This window comes from Nuphar pumila, chromosome 16 (assembly GCF_984573655.1).
Source record: "Nuphar pumila chromosome 16, dmNupPumi1.hap1.1, whole genome shotgun sequence".
NCBI classification, from domain to species: Eukaryota; Viridiplantae; Streptophyta; class Magnoliopsida; order Nymphaeales; family Nymphaeaceae; genus Nuphar; species Nuphar pumila.
In genome coordinates this window covers 75,795,011-75,818,292 of record NC_143264.1, presented here as the reverse complement: position 1 = coordinate 75,818,292, position 23,282 = coordinate 75,795,011, and the positions used below count along the sequence as shown (strand labels likewise).

Below are 23,282 nucleotides of genomic sequence, written 5' to 3'. Positions count from 1 at the left end.
ATGCCTCAAGAAGAAGAAAAAGTTTCTCATCTTGTTAATGCTAATGTTAATTTTTATTTAATGAATGCTCATGTTTTATTTCTCAGATACTTACATAATTTTAGAAGAAGAAGAAGAAATTCCTCATCTTGTTAATGCTAATGTTAATTTTTTATTTAATGAATGCTCATGTTTTATTTCTTAGATACTTACATAGATCAAGTTGTTGCATTAATGTTATTTTTACATGTTAATCTCGTGTTTTTTCAGTATTTGTTTGAGATTTTTTATTTCTTGTTAGTTGTTGCTTCATCAATAAAGAATTTTTTATTTATTTATAATTTTAGAAGAAGAAGAAGAAGAAGAAGAAGAAGAAATTCTTCATCTTGTTAATGCTAATGTTAATTTTTTATTTAATGAATACTCATGTTTTATTTCTTAGATACTTACATAGATCAAGTTGTTGCATTAATGTTATTTTTACATGTTATTCTCGTATTTTTTCAGTATTTGTTTGAGATTTTTTATTTCTTGTTAGTTGCTGCTTTATCAATAATTTTTATTTATTTATTTATAATTTAGAAGCAGAAGAAGAAGAAATTCCTCATCTTGTTAATGCTAATATTAATTTTTTATTTAATAAATGCTCATGTTTTATTTCTTAGATACTTACATAAATCAAGTTGTTAATGCTAATGTTAATTATGTTGACATGTCATCTCCATTAACAGATAATGCCTTCACATAAGAAATTATACATTTGATATTGTTAATGCTAATATGCATTTCATTGTTAATGTTAATTTTTTATTTAACGAATGCTCATGTTTTAACATACTTACATAGATCCAGTTGTTGCATTAATGTTATTTTTTTACATGTTAATCTCATGTTTTTTCAGTATTTACTTGAGATTTTTTATTTCTTGTTAGTTGTTGTTTCATCAATAAAGAATTTTTTATTTATTTATAATTTTAGATATTTTTTTATAGTTTTTTTTAGGCTTACGCTTTACGCCTCGCCTCAGATTTTGGTCGAGCGCCTCGCTACGCCTCAACGCTTTTCACAACACTGGTCACTATGGTTTAAACATAGTACCACTAAATCGATCATACCATGCTTTGGGGGCTTGTTTAAGCCCATATAGAGCCTTTTGAAGGCGAAGAACCATATCATTTTCAATAGTCAGACCAAGGGGGATCCATGTATACTTTTTCGTTTAAGTTTTCATTTAAGAATGCATTCTTAACATCTAGCTAATATACAAATCATTTTCTGATGGATGCTACTGCTACTAGAGCCCTAACTGTAGTCATACGAGCAACTGGGGCAAAGGTCTTCTCATAATCTATACCATATTCTTGAGAATATCTTTTTGCAACTAGCCTTGCGTTATATCTTTCGAGAGACCCATCACTTTTTGTTTTAATTTTAAAAACTTATCTACACCCTATTGTCTTTTTTCCTAGAGGTAATGGTTGAATTGCCCAAGTATGAGTCTTGTTTGAGGCATCTGATTCTATTTTCATAGCTTCAACCTATTCTTTTATGTTTTTAGCTTCGTTGTAGTTGGAAGGTTCGTGATAGGAATGAATGGCCAAAAGACAAGCCTTATAGTTTGGGGAGAAGGATTCATATGAGACAAACCTATTTGGAGACCTATGAGTTCTTTTCGATATTCTGACACTGGTTTCTTCAGTATTTTTTAGTTGATTATATCTTTCAAGAGCACATGGATATTCTCCGTTATCCCTTTTGGAGTATTGAATAAGATTTTGAGATGGATCACTACTTGAGTCATTAATAGACTCAAGATTTTCAATATCAACAATTTCATTATTTGATTTGGATAACAAATCAAATAAGAAAGCATACTCGGGTTCTTCCTTAGGAATTTCATAATCAAATCCATTGTCATTTTCCAAAAAAACAACATTTCTAGAAATGTAAAGTTTATCATTTATTTGATCATAACAACAATATCCTTTTTTATTATCGGCATATCCAAGAAAGGCACATTTTATGGCTTTGGGAGAGAGTTTGTTATATTTTTCAAGAAGTACAAAGCATTTACAACCAAATACCCGTCGTCTTTTTAAATCAAGAGGAATTTTAAAGAGTTTTTCAATAGGAGATTTGTTTTCCAATGTTTGAGAAGCCATTCTATTTATTAGCTATACTGCGGTTAGGGCGGCTTCGACCCAAAATTGTTTTGGAATTTCTTTTGAAATAAGCCGAGTTCTAGTAGTTTCAATGATGTGACGATGTTTTCTTTTAGAAATCCCATTTTGTTGGGGGGTTCTAGGACATGATTTTTGATAAACAATTTCATGATTTTTTAGATATAATTGAAATTCATTTGAAATAAACTCTCCCCCAGAGTCGGAGCGGAAAACTTTAATGTTTGTTTTAAATTGATTTTTAACAAGATTATGAAAGTTTTTAAAACATGAGAAAACTTCGCATTTGAGTTTTAGAAAGTAAATCCAAGTGTGTAATAAAATCATTTATAAAAAATATAACATAATACGAATAACCACCTTTTGATATCACTGGAGCAGGACCCCATACATCCAAATGCATTAATTTAAAAATTTCATGTGACACAGAGGTTCTAGAACCAAAATGTATCATTTGCATTTTTCCAAGTATACAATTTTCAACAACAACAACAACAACTACGCCTTCATCCCAAAACAATTGGGGTCGGCGATATAAACCAACAAAGAAAATCATTCTGGGTCTTCCACATGAATCCTTCTCCTCCATTCATTTCTATCCAATGCCATGTCCTCGGTGAGGTTCAAAGCATTCATATCCTTACAAAATTTTTATCTTTACAAAATTTTTCTAAAAATGAAAAAAGAGATAATTTTGATATACTTGGATGTCCTAATCTTTTATACCAAAGATCCAGATTAATGTCTTTGACATGATTACAAAATGCATTTTTTTGACAAACATAGAAAATCCATGTAGTAAAGGTCTCCTCTTCTATGGCCTTGCCCAATCAACTTTCCTGACTGGAGATCCCACACTCAACAAGCCTTAGATGAGAAAAATAATTTGCAATCGTAGTAAAAAAATTGAGAGATCGGAAAAAGGTTTAAATCCAATTTGGGAATAACTCACTTTTGGGACAATTTTTTTTTGAAATATTGTCAAGGTTTTCTATGCTTTTGACTTTTAAAGAGGTCCCATTGACATTTGATACACATGAAAAATATGATTTAGTGCAATCAGATAAGAGAGACTCATTATGAGTCATATGAAAAGAGACACCCGAATCGAAAATCCAAGTGGTTTTACCTGGAGGATAAGACGAGGAGATGGCAGCGCCGGATGTAGAAGGAGTGACTTTAAGTATTTGTGAGACGACCTCTGCTATTTGAGCAATATCTAATTCAATGAAGTTGCTCTATTTTCTTGGTTCTTAAGGTTCTTCACTTAAGGCGGCCACCTTTTTAAATTTGGGACAATCCTGTCTTATATGCCCCGGTTCCTTACAATGATGACAAATAATTTTACCTTTGTATCCTCCTCCATGGTGTCCTTCCCTATTGAGTTTTTTCTCGAAGTGAGGTGGTTTATATATTTTCACAAAAATTTTTGGGTCTTGCCATGGCAAGAACCTTTATCATTAGACTTGTGCAGTTCAAGTATTGTTTCCTCTTGACAAATTTGAACTAGGGCCTCACTTATAGAAAGAGTAGTGACCCTATTAAGTAAGAAAGATCTTACTTGCTCAAATTTCGGTCGGAGGCCATAAAGGAAAGAAAAAATATTTTCTCTTTCAATTTGAGATTTTTCTCATTTCAATAGCCGAACCTTCACATTTTGGTTCCAACTGTTAAAACATATGTAATAATATGTAATAATACATCTCTATATATATAAATATAAATGTATATTCACCATAATACCCGATAGGGGTATTATGGTCTTTTCACAAGTACCCAATAGGGGTACTTGTTTTATTTTTTTTATTTCACTGTTTTTTATTTTTTATTTTTTAAATGTATTTTTGGATACCGAAAAGGGGCCCCACGATGGAGTCGTTGGGGCCCCCAACGGTCACAATTGTGACCGTTGGGGGCTCCCAACGACTCTATTGGGAGCCCCTTTGGTCTCCTTTTCTTATAAATAGGGGGAACCCCCTTTGTATGTGGTATTGCTCTTGAGAGCTCCTCTTCAATAATAGTGATATTATTTTTCATGTGTGTAGCCTTTTTATAAGGCCCTTCGTATATCCCTTAGTGGATTTCCTCTCTTATGCTTGTTGCATTTGTCCGTGTGGGACATAGTGAATGCTTTAGCATTCTTGGATTCTTCCGCATATTTCATTATATGGTATCAGAGCCATACGATCTTCTAAGGTAAAATCGTGTATCTCTCTACTTTTTTTTCACACCTCCATTTTGTAGCAATGGAAGTCAAGATCGATCTATCATTCAAGCTCAATGGAAAAAATTACATGATGTGGGCATCCGCAATGAAGAATAATCTCAAAGGTAAGAAGCTTTGGGGTTATGTAATGGGAACCGTTCCGGAACCCCAACTTAAGCTCACAAAGATGGAAGAAGATCAAGAGAAAGCACTTGAAGGCGATGCTCGTCTCAAGGCTATTGAAGATTATCATCACCAAATGGAAGATTGGGAGAGCAACCATGCAAAAATCCTAGCATGGTTTATGAATAATGTTGAACTTAAGGTATGTGCAAATATTGCAAAATTCCGCCGGGCAAATGAAGCTTGGTTTTTTATGAAGGTTTGTTTACCCAAAAGGATCTTGCAAGAGCTTATTTTTTGCAAGAAAAAGTGAGAACCACAAAACAAGGTGACATGAGCATACAAGACTATTATAGTGCTCTAAATCCTTTGTGGGATGAATTGGCTCTTTTAGAGCCTAAATGGGTGTCTATGGAGGATGTGGTACTAAGACAAAAACAAATGGAACAAGATAGATTGTTTCAATTTTTATTTGGGCTTCGTCTCGAATTTGAACAAGTTAGATCCTCACTTCTCCATAGATCTACGTTTCCTCCCTTAGAAGAGGCTATTGCCGAGATTACTCAAGAAGAGACTAGGCATAATATGGGTAAAAGCATTGATGAAGTTCTTGCCGTATCTAAAACCGGCAATCATGTCAAAACATACAAACCACCTCATTTTGGTAAGCAAGGGAGTGGTGGAAGAAAAATGATTATATGTCATCATTGTTATGAGCCGGGGCATATTAAACCCGTTTGCCCAAAGCTAAATGGAGCATTCAAGCCAAAGGTGGTTTCCGTTGAAGAATCATCCACCAAAGAAGATGACGGCAAGAACGGGGATCTTAAAGATACTCTTGGACAAATTTCCTTGGCTCTTTAACAAATTCTAAAGGCTACTTCTTCCACCTCCGGTGCTGCCATTGCCTCATCATCACCTCCCGGTACGTACTCTTGGATTTTAGATTCCGGAGCATCTTTTCACATGACCCCTCATGAAAATGCATTAACCAATGTGCACACCAATTCAAAAATATCTTTTGTCTCTACGGCGGATGGAACTTTTCTCAAAATAAATGGTGTTGGAACTCTTGACTCTAAAAATGTTCAAAATTTCCTTGTTCCAAAAGTTAGAATAGTTCCAAAATTAAATCTTGACCTCTTTTCCGTTTCTAAAATAGCCGACCATGGATGTGAAATATCTTTCTCATCCCAAGGGTGCTTTGTGTAGGATCTCCGGTCCGGGAAGCGGATTGGGCAAGGCCATAGGAAGGGAGACCTTTATTTTATGGATAACTTAATGCTTCCAAATACCTCATTTTGTATTTATGTCCAAGACAAAAATATTGAAACTTGGCATAAAAGGCTTGGACATCCAAACAACAACAACAACAACTACGCCTTCATCCTAAAACAATTGGGGTCAGCGATATGAACCAAAAAAAAATTCATTTTGGGTCTTCCACATGAATCCTTTTCCTCCAATCATTTCTATCCAACGCCATGTCCTCGGTGAGGTTCAAAGCATTCATATCCTTTCCTATCATCTCCATCCAAGTCTTCCTAGGCCTACCCCGACCTCTTTTAACTAATATATTTTCCCATTTCTCCAACCTTCTAACTGGAGCATCATTAGGCCTTCGCTGAATATGTCCAAACCACCGTAAACGATTCTCTCGCATCTTATTTTCAATGGGTGCAACACCTACCTTCTTACGTATCTCTTCGTTCCGAATCTTATCTTTTATTGTATTTCCACACATCCATCTAAGCATCCGCATCTCAGCTACACTCATTTTTTGAATATGATGTCTCTTGGCAGCCCAACATTCCGTACCATATAGTAAAGCGGGTCTAATAGTTGTCCTATAAAACTTTCCCTTCAACCGCAATGGCATTCTACGATCGCACAACACTCCAGTAGCACTTTTCCATTTCATCCACCCAACCTTTATCCTATGATTTACATCTCCATCAATTTCTCCATACTTTTGAATGATGGACATCCAAGTTACTCTAAAATGTATCTTTTTCCTTTTGGACACAAGTTTTGTAAAGAAAAAGATATCAATTGCAAAGATTGCATTTTTGGAAAAATGAAGTCTACTCATTTTTCTATTAGAACCTTTGTGACAACAAGACCTTTTGAATTGGTGCATTCCGATGTTTGGGGACCATCTCCGGTTCTATCCAAAGGTGGTTATTCGTATTATGTTGCTTTTATTGATGATTATACTAGATATGTATGGATTTATTTTCTTAACTTTAAATCGGAAGTTTTTAACTTCTTTAAAGAATTTCATGCAAAAGTTCAAAATCAATTTCAAAGTCAAATATCCATTCTTAGATCCGATTCGGGTGGAGAGTACTTATCAAATGATTTTCAATCATATCTAAAACAACATGGCATTTGTCATAAAAAATCTTGTCCAAGAACTCCTCAACAAAACGGTCTAGCAGAAAGAAAACATAGACATATTTTGGAAACCACTAGATCCTTACTCATTTCTAAAAATATTCCTAAAAGTTTTTGGGCCGAAGCTGTGTTAACCTCCACCTATTTAATCAATAGGATGCCATCTTCAAAATTGAACAATATCTCTCCTTATGAAAAACTTTTCAATATGACACCCGACTACAATCGTCTTCGTATTTTTGGGTGTAAATGCTTTGTTCTTTTACATAAAAGAGATAAATTGTCACCTAAAGCAATAGAATGTGTATTTTTAGGATATGGTGAAAATCAAAAGGGCTATATAGATGCTTTGACCATAAAAACAATAAATTATTTGTCTCCAAAGATGTGACCTTTTTAGAAGATGAAAATGGATTTGAAATATTGGAAAAACCAAATGAAATTGATTATATGTTTATCAATGATCTTTTAGAAGATTCAAATGATGACTCTTTGAGTCATCCGGAAGTTTTAGAAAATACTCATGATTCTCATGATAATGATGTATCACCAACTAATGGTGACAATCTCCAAGTTTACACTCGGCGTGAGGAAGCCCAACCTATTAGTGCTTTAGAAAAATTCTTGCGGCTTAATGAATCCCTAGAAGAAACCTCTCTTAGGCGTTCTTCTAGAACATCAATTCCACCTAATAGGTTTGTCTCATATGAAACTCTCTCACCTAACTATAGAGCTTGTCTAATAGCCTTGCATTCTTACTATGAGCCTTCCCATTATAATCAAGCAAAAAATACACCTCATTGGGTTGAAGCAATGAAAGTTGAACTAGATGCTTTAAATAAGGCTAAAACTTGGGAAATAGTTCTTCTTCCTCCAAATAAGAAAGCTATAGGATGTCGATGGGTCTACAAAGTCAAAACTAAAAGTGATGGTTCCCTAGAACGTTATAAAGCTAGATTAGTTGCTAAGGGATACTCACAAGAGTATGGCATCGATTATGAGGAGACTTTTGCTCCCGTGGCTCGCATGACAAGCGTTAGAACTTTAATAGCGGTAGCATCATCTAAGAAATGACCTATATTCCAATTAGATGTTAAAAATGCCTTTCTTAATGGTCAGTTGAATGAAGAAGTATATATGGACCCTCCGCCGGGAATTAGCGTTAACCAAGGTCAAACTCTTCGGTTATTAAAAGCTTTATATGGTCTTAAACAAGCCCCTAAGGCTTGGTATGATAGATTTAGTGCTATCATGTTAAAATTGGGATTTCGCTCATGTTATACTGACACTGCTCTTTTTGTTAAACGTGCAGGTAATAGTATCATCATCCTTCTGCTTTATGTTGATGATATGATCATCACTGGCAATGATGAAAGTGGTATTCTTAATGTTAAAAATATGTTAAAACATAATTTTGATATGTCTGATCTGGGTTTTCTCTGGTACTTTCTTGGTATAGAAGTAGCATACTCTCCTCGAGGGTATATATTGTCACAGATGAAGCTTGCTGCAGACATTTGTTCCAAATCTGGGATTTCAGATGACAAAAAGGTGGAGACTCTCGAGGTTATCAATGCTAAACTACGACTGGAGGATGGAGTTCTGCTGAATGATCATACGCCCTACAGGCAATTCATAGGCTCCCTCACCTATCTGACTATCACCAGGCCGGATATTGCTCATGCTGTGCACTCTGCAAGCCCATTTCAGCATGCTCCTACATCTGTGCATATGAGTGCTGTGCTCCGGATCATTCGATACATCAAAAATACATTGACTAAAGGGCTATTCCTATCCTCACTCTCTTCTTTAGACTTACTGGCTTATACTGATGCTGACTGGGGAGGAAACCCAAATGATCGAATCTCAACTACTGGCTTTTGTGTTTTTCTAGGAGATTCGCTAATTGCTTGGAGGTGCAAGAAACAGCAGAAAGTCTCATTGTCTTCTACTGAAGCAGAATACAGGGCTATGACAACGACTACAATGGAGCTTGTGTGGCTTCGAAGTCTTTTTCAAGATATGGGAGTCGAAATTACCGGGGCTTCAAAGCTTTGTTGCGACAACAAAAGTGCTATCTACATTGCCAGCAACCACATCTTTCATGAGAGGACTAAACATATTGAAATGGACTGTCATTATGTACGTGATGAATATCTTCGTGGGACAGTTACACTGCCATACGTCACTTCAGAATATCAACTTGCAGATTTCTTTACCAAAGCCCTGCCTGCTCCTCGCTTCTTGTTCCTTCTTGGCAAACTTTCGGTCATTCCCCCGTAAAGTTTGAGGGGGGGTGTTAAAACATATGTAATAATATGTAATAATACATCTATATATATATATAAATATAGATGTATATTCACCATAATACCCGATAGGGGTATTATGGTCTTTTCACAAGTACCCAATAGGGGTACTTGTTTTATTTCTTTTATTTCACTGTTTTTTATTTTTTATTTTTTAAATGTATTTTTGGATACCGAAAAGGGGCCCCACAATGGAGTCGTTGGGGCCCCCAACGGTCACAATTGTGACCGTTGGGGGCTCCCAACGACTCTATTGGGAGCCCCTTTGGTCTCCTTTTCTTATAAATAGGGGGAACCCCCCTTGTATGTGGTATTGCTCTTGAGAGCTCCTCTTCAATAATAGTGATATTATTTTTCATGTGTGTAGCCTTTTTATAAGGCCCTTCGTATATCCCTTAGTGGATTTCCTCTCTTATGCTTGTTGCATTTGTCCGTGTGGGATATAGTGAATGGTTTAGCATTCTTGGATTCTTCCGCATATTTCATTACACCAACATGGCTAATTCATCCCAAATAGGAGATAAAATACCGTAAAAATCTCTTACACTTTTATATCTTTGTTTTGAATTACGTACCTTGTCTTGGAGATAATAAAGTCTAGCCATATCCTTTTCGATAAAGTTGCTTTTTAGAAAGTTCCATGCATCACATGCCTTCTTGAACTTTATGATATTGATGGTGATTTTAAACTCTATGGTATTTATAAACCATGAGAGTATTTGAGCATTGCTTGCCTCCCAATCTTCTATTTTATTTTGATATTCTTGCATGGTTTTTTCTTTTTCTTCTTCGGACAAGGCTTTGACTTGATCTCCTTCTCTTCTAGTCAATTTGAGTTGTGGTTCGATAGTAGAACCACTAACAAAACCCTACAATTTTTTACCCTTGATGTGATTCTCCATTGCTGTCGCCCACATCTGTAGTTGGTTTCTTTGAGTTTGTAGGTGATGACAGTGGCAGGCTCTCTTTCTCCTATAATGAATACTTAAATTTTGAGTAGAGGAGTTAGAGAATGACTAAGGATTGAAGAGCACTTCTTCATGTGAAATAGTCACGTGATTCACCTTCTTTCAAGAGCCAAGCTCTGACACCATGAAATGAAACAAGAGTGAAAAATACAATGCCAACAAAGGGCTTATACAAACACACTAATCGTGGTGTCTAATGGACCAATTATAATCTCAAAAGAGATGAAATACAAAATAGCAAGAAAGGCATAAAAGCCTATAGGAATGGAGAGAGCTTTATAAACATATTACCAATATACTTCTAAGGGCATTTAATTAAAGAGAGGAGTGAGGCTCTATTTATAGAGCCTCACACAAGGAATGGGAGGCAGTCCAATAGACGTTGGATTATCTCCCAACAGTAAAAAATCTGACAGCAAATAAATAAAAACAGAAAAAATAAAAAGAAAATAAAAGTTTACATTTTAGTCCCTAGTGGAACGTTCTAAATACAAAAAAGACTAAAAATACCCTTGTCGTGTATTCAAATACATGTAATTTTAACATAGACACCAATAAACACAACATAGTAAGAGAGTCTTCTTTTGATATGACCGGAGCCGGTCCCCATACATCCGAATACACAAGTTCAAAAGGTTTTTTAGAGAAAAAAGTTCTAGGGCTGAGTGGAATGAATTTCATGTTTTCAAGAATACAATCATTACATATGAATTCTTTCTCAATGCAAGATGTTTTCAAAAAAGGAGAAAGCGACAACTTAGATATATTTGGATGACCTAATCTTTTGTGCCATAAATCAACATATTTTTTTTTACAATCCGGTTTGATATGTGCCAGTTCATTACAAAAAATGGCATAATATCTTCCTCCCTCCACCATAGTTATTCCTCTCATAGTTATCTCTCAAAATGAGGGGGTCTATAATTTTTAACAAAATTGCCAAGTCTTGACATGACAAGGACTTATTCACTTCCTTTGTTCATCCCAAGTCGAGTTTTGGCTTGGTATACCTTTGCAAGAGCATCTCTAAGTGATGTAGTTACGGTCCTATGCAAAATATAGGACCTAACTTGCTCAAACTCGACCCTTAGTCCAAATATGAACGTAAAGAGTTGTTTATTTTCCAATTGTTTTCACCTCATTTCGATATTAGGTCCTTCCTATTGAGGCTCAAGCACAACCAACTCATCCCAAAGAGGCGAGAGTTCCACAATAATCTCTCACACTCTTTTATCCTTGTCTTGTTCAAACCTTCTCTTGAAGGAAATATTGCCTAGCCAAGTCTTTTTGTACAAACATATTCCTTAAAAAAACCCAAGCATCACAAGCTTTTTTAAATTTAACAATATTGGCGGCTATCTTAAGTTTCATGTTATTTAAGAACCAAGATAGGATTTGAGCATTCTTGGCTTCCCAATCCTCCACCTTAACATGAAACTTTTTAAAGTATTTTTTTCTTTATTTATCATCAAGGGCTTTGATTTGGTCTCCATCTTTTTTTGGTATGAGTTGTGGCTCACATGTAGTTCTATTTACATACCCTCAAAGTTTTTTACTTTTAAGATTGGTGGTAGACGACATTAGATAGAATCTTCGAGTTTGAATGTGACAACCATCATGGGTTCTTTTTCACCCATCTTATAGAAAAAAAGAAAGAAAGCAAAAGAGAATAGGTGAGGAAGAGAGAAAAGAGAAGACAGATTTTTAAGAGTGTTGATGGTGAGCTTTTCAAAGCAAGAGAGTCCACAATCACACGATCCTCCTGTAAGCCAATTTGTTTCCTGCACTCCTTCACTTTAAGATCACCAAAACTTCTTTAATCACGAACTCGAATCAACGCGCTCCAAGAGCCCAAAGCTCTGATACCATGTAATCAAACAAACAAACAGAAATAATAAAAGCCTTTAAGGGCATACAAAGAGAAAAAAGAATAACTCAAGTCCACAATGAGACAATACAAAGAGCCAATCAATGGCAATCACAAGAACACAACTAGTGCATACAATGGCCACTACGGGCAATCACAAAAACATAAAAAAATAGGATCTTTATTAATGTTAAAATGCTTAAGAAGAAGCATTAAGAGCAAATGGAGACTTTAACCCCTTTATATAGGCTACATGGGTCACCATATAGCCATTGGGATCATCCCAACGTCTATAAATATAGCAGTTGGGGAGATCTCAACGACTATATGTAGAATGACCAAAAAGTCCTTGTGATAGATAACAAGGATATAAAAAAGAAAGAAAAAGACATGTTTGCCCCTAATGGGCAGGACTTATTACATACATAAAATGATTAAAATTCCCCTACATGGGAAAAACCTATTACAACAGAAAAACAGTTAAATATATATAATATATATATAGCATATACATTCATATATGTATATATAGATAAATATATGTATATATATCCAATATATTATCATGGTTTTTGTGCTTTATTTATTTGTGCACAAGAATAGCAGCATTTCATGTGGTGAAGTGCATCCCAAATTTATACTCTAGCCTTTACAATGCCACTGATGCACTTTGTGCCTCGTCACTCGCAAATTTTGTCAAGTCATTTTGACCTATAAGAATCCATAGACCCAGAAGTGCTTGCTTCTCTCCTGAATATCCAACACTTTTCTTGGAAACTTATTAAAGGATATTCAAGATGGCTATACTTTTCCTCATTCCTTGTATACTGATTTAAAATTGGCAGGCCATCTCTTGATCTTTTCAGTTGGATATGAAAACAGGTAAAAGTTTGTGATATTTGTGGTGATGCTGGTCGTGAAGAGATGCTTGCTGTTTGTAGCAGATGTAATGATGGTGCAGAGCATACGTAAGACCTTTTGAGTTTTATCGTTGCTCTTGTCTATTGCAATATTTGTTTGTTCTAGTTTTACTGACTAAATCTGCTTTCTCTAAATCAGTTACTGCATGCAAGTAATGCTGGATAAAGTTCCAGAAGGTGAATGGCTCTGTGAAGTATGCAAGTCTAAGGAGAATGTTGATAGCCAGAAATCTGATAAATCTGAAACTGCAATGCCAGTTTTAAAGCTGCCATGGTTAAATGAGAAAAATAAAATCTCTAAAGTCAGTTCAATCTCCAAGGGTTCATGTAAGTTGGATCTCAAGATTCTGGATGATTCAGAAGTCATTTCTGCAGTTAAAAAACAAACTTCTGTGAAAAAAATTGGATCATCATGTTTAGCCAGCCCCAGAAGGAAGCCTTTATTTTCAAGAGAGGGTTCTTTTAAGAACTTAGACACAGCCAAGCTAAAGCCCACCCATACAGTCCCCTCAACTGAGGAGGTTGTCTCCTTCTCTAACTCAAGGATGCAATCAAAATTGCAGTCACCTTGCAATAAGTTTGCACCAGTTAACAGTTTACCCCATAAGTCTTCTCATGTTAGTGACAGCGGAAATGGTTCACCCAGTGCATCTTCTGCTTTGGCTTCCAAGGCCTCTACCTTATCAAAGGGATTGGATGCCGGGGTTTCTTTATCTAAAATGACTAATTCACAGATCACAAAGCCAAAGCCAAAGCCGAAAGTTAAACAAGTTCTGGATGAAGTTCCCGAGAAACAGTTGTTGGCTAGAAACTCTTCCTTTGGTGATGATAAGAAAGGACCACTCAGAATGATCAACAAATCTGCATCATTCAAATCTAACCCAAGTACAGGAAGCTTAAATCTGGATGACTTGAGATCGAAGTTGCAATCTCAGAATCTATCACGTGCTGAAGACTCGAAATATTTGAAGCAATTCAATGAAGGATCCGATCTGATTGGAAGGAGGAATTCTTTTAAATTGGATCATCCCATGAATGGTTCATCACTGCCAGCTGGTATTGGGAATCTCTCTCTTCCAAAATCTGACACTAAGTCTTTGCAATCTGATGCAAAAACAAAAGCTGCCAGTGATGCAATTGTAGCACCTAAGAAAGATATAGAAAAAGCAATAGCTTTTGGTAAAATTTTTATGTTCTTTTGTTGCTGCTGCTGTTTCACATATTATTTTCCACATTAATTAAATCTCTATGCTGAATTATGGTCATATTGTGCACTGCAGGAAATGTTAGCAGGAAGCGACCACTATCGTATCATGCCGAATATGTGGCACCAGTAAGCAATCAGCCAGATAAAAGGAGTGGGCAACCTGATGAGAAATCAAAAACTTTAAAGGCGATAGCTGTTGATGCATCAATGGGATTGGAAAATGCAATGGCTTCAGGTAGAGCGCAATATTGTTTTTCTGTTCTTTTTTCATACTTTTGTTCTGTGGCTGCTGATTCCTTCACTCTCAAAAGTTCTGTTGCTCTTCTGCAGCTGGAAACGGTGATAGAAAAAGAACAGATTTGGAAACTGGTATTGAGAGTAATCGAGTGCATATGCAAGCTTCATCATCTTTTGATGACCCTTCCAGTGCGGTTGATTCTGCTGAACACAAAATGATGGAACAGAATCTGAACCAAGGTGGTTCAAAGGAAGATAATCCAGTCAGTACTATTATGCCTGAAAAATTATACTCAAATCCTGCTCACAAGCTACAAGAAGGCTTGCTGCAGTCGAGGGAATCTGGCAACCTGGAAACAAGGTCCAAGGAACCTTCCTCTTTTGCCCGCTCCCGGAATTTATCAGCTAATGTTAGAAAGATCCGATGCTTCAAGTGTAAAGAAGTTGGCCGTGTTGCACAGTTCTGTCCAAATAGAGGTAATGATGCTGACATTAGTCCTCGTGCTTCTGCCACTACATCAGCTATAAGTGGTTCTAGGGAAGTAACAGGCAAAAGCAAGTGGATTCATGCTGTGGAGTCTGCTTTATCCCAGAAAACTAGGAACTGTGAAAATGATAGGCTAGCTGTTCATTCAAATGATGTAGCCTTGCCTATGACTGATTGGAATAGTGAACTGGCTCCTAAAAGTTCAGTACCAACAGCTGTAGGAGTAGCTTCTGATATCAATGTGCATACTAGTTCAGGCTCTGGAAGTGATTCATCATTGGAGAAGACAGTTGATGCTCATGAGTTGCTAGCACGATCCACTGCTGATGGTAATAGAACTTCTCTAGTTTTGCAAAAAATGAATTTTTATGCATGCATTATTTCTGTCAAACTCCTCCAATGGTGATTTGACCAACATTCACTATCCTTCAGATGAAAACAAACCAGAGCCATGCTTGAGAGAGAGGTCTTTTCAGCCTTTTACTAGTTGTGCAACAAATTCAGCCATTCCAGAACATGTTTATATATGGCAGTATGACACCTTCTCTTTCCTTGAAGGTTCCAATTTGTAGTTCGTTAGTTGATTTTGTCTGGTTATTGAATTGATGTGCAACTGAACTGAGGGTATTCTTCTTCAGAGGTGGTTTTGAGGTACAGAGAAACGGGAAGGTTGCTGACTTTTATAACGAAATTCAAGCACATTTGTCGACATATGCATCACCAAAAGTTCTTGAAGCGGCCAAGAGGTTTCCTTCTAGAATGCAGCTGGAAGAAATATCTCGTTTGAGTTCTTGGCCTGTTCAGTTTCAGGCCAAGTATCCAACAGAGGACAACATTGCTCTCTACTTTTTCGCTAAGGACGTTGAGAGGTTTGTAATATGTGTTCAGAATGTTTCATACTGGCTTACAGGTATATGGGGTCTAAGTGGCATCCATAGGGTAAATCTTGTTCTTTTTTGTTATTTACATATATGCTTTATCTCTTTTTCATGCCACAGTTATGAAAGGGACTACAAGAAGTTGTTGGAAAATATGTGGAGGAATGATTTGGCTCTAAAAGCTAATTTTGGTGGGGTTGAACTTTTAATATTTACTTCCAATCATCTGCCTGACAAATCACAGCGTAATATTTTGTTTAAATGTTTTAATTAGCTTTAGGGTTCCTTGTGAAGTTTATTGAAATTGTTGCTTGCTTTCCTCAATTAATGGTGATAGGGAATTTTTGCAGGCTGGAACAGGTTATTTTTTCTTTGGGGTGTATTCCGAGAACGGAAAATTGGTTGCTCAGACCCAGTGACAGGTTCTGCAAGGAAGCTTTCAAAAATTGACATGGACACAGAATCTTCATGCAAAGATTTTTCCTCAGTAGGGATAGCTGGAACTGCTGCAGTCTCAAGAATGCCTCCTTATGTGCCTTTGGACAAGGAGTTGTCCTCTTCTGACCAAACGCTAGAAGATTCTGAAGCAACTAAGCCTAGTGCCTCTGTGAGCTTGCCATCATCAATGGGTCAGTTGTCAAGCTCTTATAAACCCAATTGGTGCGCCACAGAGGTTGAACCTCCATCAGACAGGGCTCGCGAGAGCATCAGCCAAAGACAAACGGACATTTCTCTGGTAATCCCTCTGCCTATGGAACCATTTTGACTACAATTTGCAAAGAACTGTCAATTTGATGCAAGAAATGATGATGCATTTTACTCTGCACAATGATACTTCAATTAGCTGTTATGCATATTTTTTTGCATGTTTTACGTGAAACATTCACCTTTTCTGTATGTTATTGCCATTACTTATTTAGTATGTTGATTAATTGATTTTGCATCTGCTTAGGATATCTAGTCTCATCACTGATGTTGCCACCATCCATTGATATGTTTTTTCCTCATCATCAAATACATGATCTGCCCAAAATATCTTGAATCACCCATATGATGAAAGCCACCAGTAACACTAATTGCATCTGTTTTTATGGTTTTCATATGTAAAAGGTTTCTCTGTTGTGAATAGCTTTACAAATGTACATATTTTGGTCTGTGTTCCACTCGAGATATACAGGAGTAGAATCACACTAAGGTCCCAAAAGAATTTATGCCTGCATCTGTTTCATGCCCACACCATTCTATGTCGTTTAACATTGTTTAGTTGTTCAGGCCTTTAAAAATGCTGAGTCACACAGGCACAAGAATGTCCACACACACACACACCAGAAAAAGCAATAGGAATCATCCTTTTCTTTTTGAAGGAATAAAGCCCAAAAAAAAGGCTAGTGAAGTAACCGTAGCCTAGGGCTTACTTCACTTGAGACTTCCAGCTTGAATTCAATTGAAGGAAGGAGAGTGATTGGCATGAAGTAGGGCAGAAAGAAGGGATTCATGGTTTCTTTTAACAGGATTTGCTGCTCGCCTTCTGCATCTTGATCTGTTTAGGGTAGGGCTCTTTTCATTAAGTTGAATCTGTGGACTTCACTGCTACGCCTATTTAGCGACCAAGATAGCATTCAAACGCATACACACACACTGGGAATGATATGAACAGGGCAAGAATGTAGAGTGTCTGGTAGCTTCAGAATGCATTAAGAGGCATGCTCTAGGTTTTAGTGGACTTCATTTGGCCAAGCTTTTTTAAATAATTTATGCCAAACACGACTGAAATTTCTATCTAGTTAGGAAAGAAGGACAAACTTGATTTGGGGGCTTCCCATTATATAGTTCAACAGTGGCATAATTGTTTGACCTTTTCTTTTTGTCCAAGAGCCAACGTGGGTAGAGATGTTTGATGAAGTACTTTTACAATGAAAGATATTCGTTTGTGGACCATAATTCATGACCTGAAACTCTTTTTTAGAACTCTGAATCTTAGTATAATGTCCATGGATCCATGCTATATTGCATGATCCAAGAGCTAGATCAGTGAGTCCAAATGGGCTAGAGTCGCAATGGTGTTTATGTACAAATCAAATTCTTATGTTTTATTTGATAGCTTACCAAGGAATATCTAATTCCCGAGTTTGGTGATATCTCTCTTCAAGTACCATAATTGGTGCCACCTGAATTTCTCATGTATCTGTTTTCAGACCCCATTTCTGCAGTGTTAGTACCGTATAGACTATGCTTATGCTCTTTTTTCTTTCTTTCCTTTTTTTCTTTTTTTGCTTGGCAATCTGGGGTTAGGCAGGCCCATGGGATACGAAAGTGTAGGCTACATCAAGGTTGCCAGACTAGGAAGCGGAAGCGGGAAACGATACGGGAAGCGGAAGCGAGAAGCGATGCATTTTAAAATGTATAGGAAGCGGGAAGCGAGGAACAAATATATATATATATAATAATTGAATGTGAATCATAATGAAACACAAATAAAAACTAAAATAAAAGTGACTAATATTAAATTTCATGATTTTTTAGTGTAAGAATTAAATTTTTAACAAAATCTAAAAATGATGATTACCAATTTAGAGAAAGCACATGGAAGTAAGTGAGAAGAGTGAGAGAACACATAAAAAACATGAAAAGTTGAGTAAGAGAACATATAAGATGAATAAATGAAGTGTGTGGAAAGCATAGGAGAAGCGTGGGGGAATCGATGTTCTCATCAAGTTTCGGAAGCGAGGAGTATCGCGTTTCCGAAGCAAGTTTCCGGGAAGCGAGCTTCCCACCTATCTAATAAGCTTCCGGTAACTCTGGGCTACATACTACATAGTATTAGGAGTGGGAACCACCCAGGGCTTTTGTCCTTACATAATTTATTCCAGCTAATTGTTTAGGAATATAATTACAATTAGATATCAATGCGCATTCAAGTCTTTGAAATTTGTACATCTAGTTAGCACATATTTAAGCAAGTTACATTGCCTCCTCCCTCCAAGTGTAATGTCAAATGTATCAATGTACATGTGACTGGGTAGATGCATGCTTGTATATGCTGTCACCATATGTTTGACTTCAGATGCTTCTGCTATCGGCATAAAATTTCAAGTAGGAGGGTGTTATTCTGGATTTCTCAGTTGTAGCTTATCTCTTGGCATTATACTTGCAGAAAGAAGCACACAGAGAATCTGGCAGCAGGAATGCTAAGGAGCAACCCTGCATCCAACCAAGTGGGACACTGAATGCCATCGATTGTGGAAGGCCTTTCCCAGTGGTATCAGGCAAGCAAGAAGCTTCCTTTGATTCTTCAAAAGATGCCAAAGTCATTTTCTATGGACGGGATCAAGAGAAATTGACAAAGGAAAAGCAAAGCATTGTTTCCAAAGTCAGATATGGTGAATGTGCTGAAGAGCAGGAGAACAGAAGAAAAAGCAAAGATCCGATTTTGGTTGATTCAGGCAAAGTCATACCTAGAATGATTCCTATTAAGAAAGAAGACTGTGCCTTGGATCTGAAGTCTCACTGCAAGCGCCCACATGCGCATTCTTCAGACAAAACCTTTCTAGCTGTCAGTGAACCAAAGGATGAGGGATCAGATTGCACTTCTGCAAATGATGAGAAGGACAGCAAGCGACTGAAAACAGGCAACATGCTGGATGCTGGTGATCAGTTTTCCCGTGGCACTTACCAGCTTTGTGATTTGAACTCCAGTTTTCCTGAAAATGAGGATATAAAAGTAGCTCGCTTTTGTGATGATGATGGGATACACAAGTCCAAGACTGCAGAAAGAAGTTTTTTTTCAGTAGATTTTGGGCAGGCTCGAGATTGTAAGGCTAGCAACTCCAACTCCTGGTCAGGATTCATAAGTAATAATGATGATTCACTAGGACCAGACATCCCAAACCTTGAACTTGCATTGGGTGCTGGAACAAGGTCATCAAAGAAAGGGATACTGCCCTTGTTTGTTCATGTGCTTGACCGAAGCAGCAGTGAAGACAGCCATTCAGACCCGAGGATAGATGATGCAGATGATGGTGTTGCATCATCTCTTTCCCTCTCACTTGCTGTTCCTGTTTCTGAGAAAGAGAGATCTGAACACCCAGGCTCAAAATCAGAAAAGCTTTTGCCGGAGAGGCCCCATGTCAACACCTCGTTATTGCTCTTTGGTGGCTGCATGGATTCATAAATTTTCTTTTACATCCATACATCTGGCCCTGTAAATTTTCGCCAGCGTGGATATACCTGTGCATGCTAAGCCACACGCATACCGTGATATATGGGTTTCACTTTCATCACTGGGCTGCTTTCTGTTCATGTCCACAAGTGAGAAACCCACTGCCTTTTTTTTTATCCCACGTTTATTTACTGTCTCAAAGAATTGCAGTCACGGCTTTTGTAGATAAGAGAAAAAGAACAGGCCGCAGACTGAAGCCAAGAGGGGTTCTCAGGATAATAGCTTCTGTAAGGATTCACTTTGTTTCTTACATATTCTGATTAGTGTATAAAAAAGTAGTGTAATCTGTCTTTGACCAGGATTAGTGTGTCGGTGAAAGATGTTCATTGCTTAAAGATCCCAATGTTCAGAGATGCATATGTTATTACCCTCTTATGTTGATCGTCTCGGTTTAACTGCAACATCATATTGGTACATGTACAGATTTCCCATAGCTAGTGAACAATTTACCGTGGGATGCTGCTTGCATTCAGTTGGTTTACTATTACCATGTATTGTTTGCTTGTTCAGCACTCTCACATCGATACAGCTGCGGATACGTGGCGTGGTTAAGTTTCCAATATGACTAATACATAAACAGGAGTCAAAATTGAGGAGTGTCTGTGGCATAGGTTCAGCGTCAGAGCGTTCCAATGCGTGAATTCTGTGGGAGTACCCATGAAAAGGGATGTTCTGGATCTCTGGTTGGATTCGGTCAATTAATACAACAAGACTCGATGCGTGAAACTGTACATTGAGCAGTGTACGGGGTATGAAATTACATATCGGCTAAATAAATACGTAAGTAGTAGCCTGTGCAGTAAAACACAATGGCAAAGTAAATGACATAAAAGAAAGAGGACAAAGATCACAAAATTGTGTATTTGAATTAAATACGTAAGCAGTAGCCTGTGCGCTACAGTGGCAAAGTAAATGACATAAAGGAAAGAAGATAAGGATCGCAAAACTGCATTCTTTAATTACAACGTAAGCAATAGCCTGTGCTCTAAAGTGCGATGACAAAGTAAATTACATAAAGAAAATAAGACAATAATCGCAAAACTGTGTCATTGAATTAAATGCATAAGCAGTAGTTTGCGCATGTGATAGTGTAACGATAAAGTAAATAACATAAAAAAAAGAAGACAAAGATCGCAAAACTGCGTCTTTGAATTAAATACGTAATATATATATATATATATATATATATATATATATATATATATATATATATATATATATATAAATTCACAAGTTTTAAGATTTGTTCTTTATTGTCCATTGTGCAACTTTTCCCATGAGAGAGAGAGAGGTGGGGTGGGCTCCTCTATCAGCCCAAGCCTGACCTCACCCAAACAGAGGGAGAGAGTGCAGGGAGGGCACATCAGGAGGGCCTATCGAAACAGGGGGATAGGGAGAAGGGGGCCTCTGAGCCCCTTCGCAGTCTGCCGAGAAGGAGAGACGAGGAGCGGGGAGGGGAACAACACCCCTCCCCTACAACGAGAGAGAGAGAGAGAGAGAGAGAGAGAGAGAGAGACGCTCCCTGGCAAATCGAGAAGAGGGGGAGACAAAGAGGAGGGGAGAGACGGAGAGAAGAGAAAGCTCACCTGAGAGGAGGCTGACTAGGGGGTCGTCGACGTTGGCTGGCCAGAAAAAGGAGAGAGAAACGGGGAAGAGCAGGAGGTTGTTCGGGAGAGAGAAGAGAGCGGGGGGGGGCTCCTTTGAGTAAAAGGAGAACCCCCTCCCGTATTTAAATAGAAACATGAGGGGCAGTTCGGGTTAGGATTCGGTCAGATTTTTATTTTAACGAGTTTTATATCTTACCCTTCTTAAAATAATTTCATCCACAAAATTTTATAGAATTTAATGCTCAAAGTACAAGTTAAAGTATTTTTTCTAATATCAGTCTCAGGCTCCCAGGTGCATTCTTTGATTCTATGATGCTGCCAGCGAACCTTGACGAGAGAGATAGTCTTCGACCTAAGCGCTTGGCCCCGCGGATTTACAATCTTCATAGGTCTTTCTTCAAAGGTCAAGTCTCCTGAATGTCCACATCATCGTAGTGGATGATGTGCAATAGGTCATGGACGTATCTCCTTAATATAGACACGTGGAAGGCGTTGTGGATTTAAGCATACTGAGGGGGTAGCGCCACATGGTATGTTGCATCACCGATCCGGTCCAAGATCTTGAAAGGTCTGACAAATCTGGGACTTAACTTCTCCTTTTTACCGAACCGAAAAATACTCTTCGTCAGGGATACCTTGACAAAAACCTTATCCCTTATCGAGAAAGTGAGTTCTCGATGACACTAATCAACGTAACTCTTCTGTTGACTCTGAGCAATTCGGAGTCATTCTCGTATCAATTGGACATGTTGGGTATAGTGTTATAGCACTATCAGTGAGTTCAACTCCTGTTCGCCAACCTCATCCTAGTAGACAGATGATCGACAAGGCCTTTCGTACAAAGCCTCGTAAGGGGTCATCCTGATGATAGTGTGGTGGTTGTTATTATACGCAAATTTTGCAAGGCTGTTATGAGAATTTCATTCTTCCTTCTAATCCATCATGTATGCCCGCAACATATCTTTCAGAGTATGAATTATGCGTTCAAACTATCCATCAGTTTTGGGATGAAAGACAATACTGAATTTCAACTTCGTGCTCAATGCTGACTGAAGCTATCCCCAGAATCTCGAAGTGAATCTCAGGTCGCAATAAAAAATGATCGAGACCGATACTCTATGCAACCTTACAATTTTTCGAATATAAAGGTCCACCAAACCGTCAAGAAACTGACTATGGCGAATAGGAAGGAAACGAGCCAACTTGGTGAGTCTATCAATGATCACCCAAATCGCATCATGTTTCCTTCTTGTTCTCGGCAGACCTACGATAAAGTTCATAGTGATGTCCTCTCACTTTCATTGTGGGATTTCCATCTGCTGCATTATTCTGTCAGGTCTTTGGTGCTCAATTTTGATCTGCTGGCAGGTCAAACATTTTGAGATGTATAGGGACATGTATCACTTCATCCTGTTCCACTGATATCTTCGTGCTTGCTGGGTGAATAGTGTATTTGGATTTATGAGCCTTAGCAAAAATTTTAGTTCTCAAGACAGTGTCATTGGGGACCCAGAGGTGATGCTTCAGCCATACACTTCCTTCCTCTTGAAGACGGAAGGATGTATCGTCCTATTGTGCTTGAGCTTTCATTTTTTTGTAACGTGCATCGATTTTCTGCCCGATAATGATTCTAGCGAGTAGCTCAGGTTGAACTACCAGGTTTGACAAACTGATCAAACCTTGCATGATAGCAAACGG

At 37.5% G+C, this 23,282-nt stretch overlaps 1 protein-coding gene across 4 annotated transcripts in view; it reads left to right on the top strand.

The window, feature by feature from the left end:
- Positions 1-20,273, top strand: part of LOC149813663 (uncharacterized) — a 97,950-nt gene extending 77,677 nt beyond the window's left edge. For 3 of the 4 annotated variants that reach the window (XM_089992365.1, XM_089992363.1, XM_089992366.1), the window contains 9 exons: positions 12,912-12,997; positions 13,089-14,128; positions 14,230-14,391; positions 14,487-15,209; positions 15,313-15,412; positions 15,519-15,749; positions 15,879-16,003; positions 16,109-16,494; positions 18,913-20,273. In XM_089992365.1, coding sequence (XP_089848491.1) covers positions 12,912-12,997; positions 13,089-14,128; positions 14,230-14,391; positions 14,487-15,209; positions 15,313-15,412; positions 15,519-15,749; positions 15,879-16,003; positions 16,109-16,494; positions 18,913-19,929 — 3,870 coding nt within the window. In that variant the 3' untranslated portion in view covers positions 19,930-20,273. The remainder of the gene's footprint in view (positions 1-12,911; positions 12,998-13,088; positions 14,129-14,229; positions 14,392-14,486; positions 15,210-15,312; positions 15,413-15,518; positions 15,750-15,878; positions 16,004-16,108; positions 16,495-18,912) is intronic. The other variant, XM_089992364.1, reaches the window with a different exon arrangement.
- Positions 20,274-23,282: the final 3,009 nt, after the last annotated feature.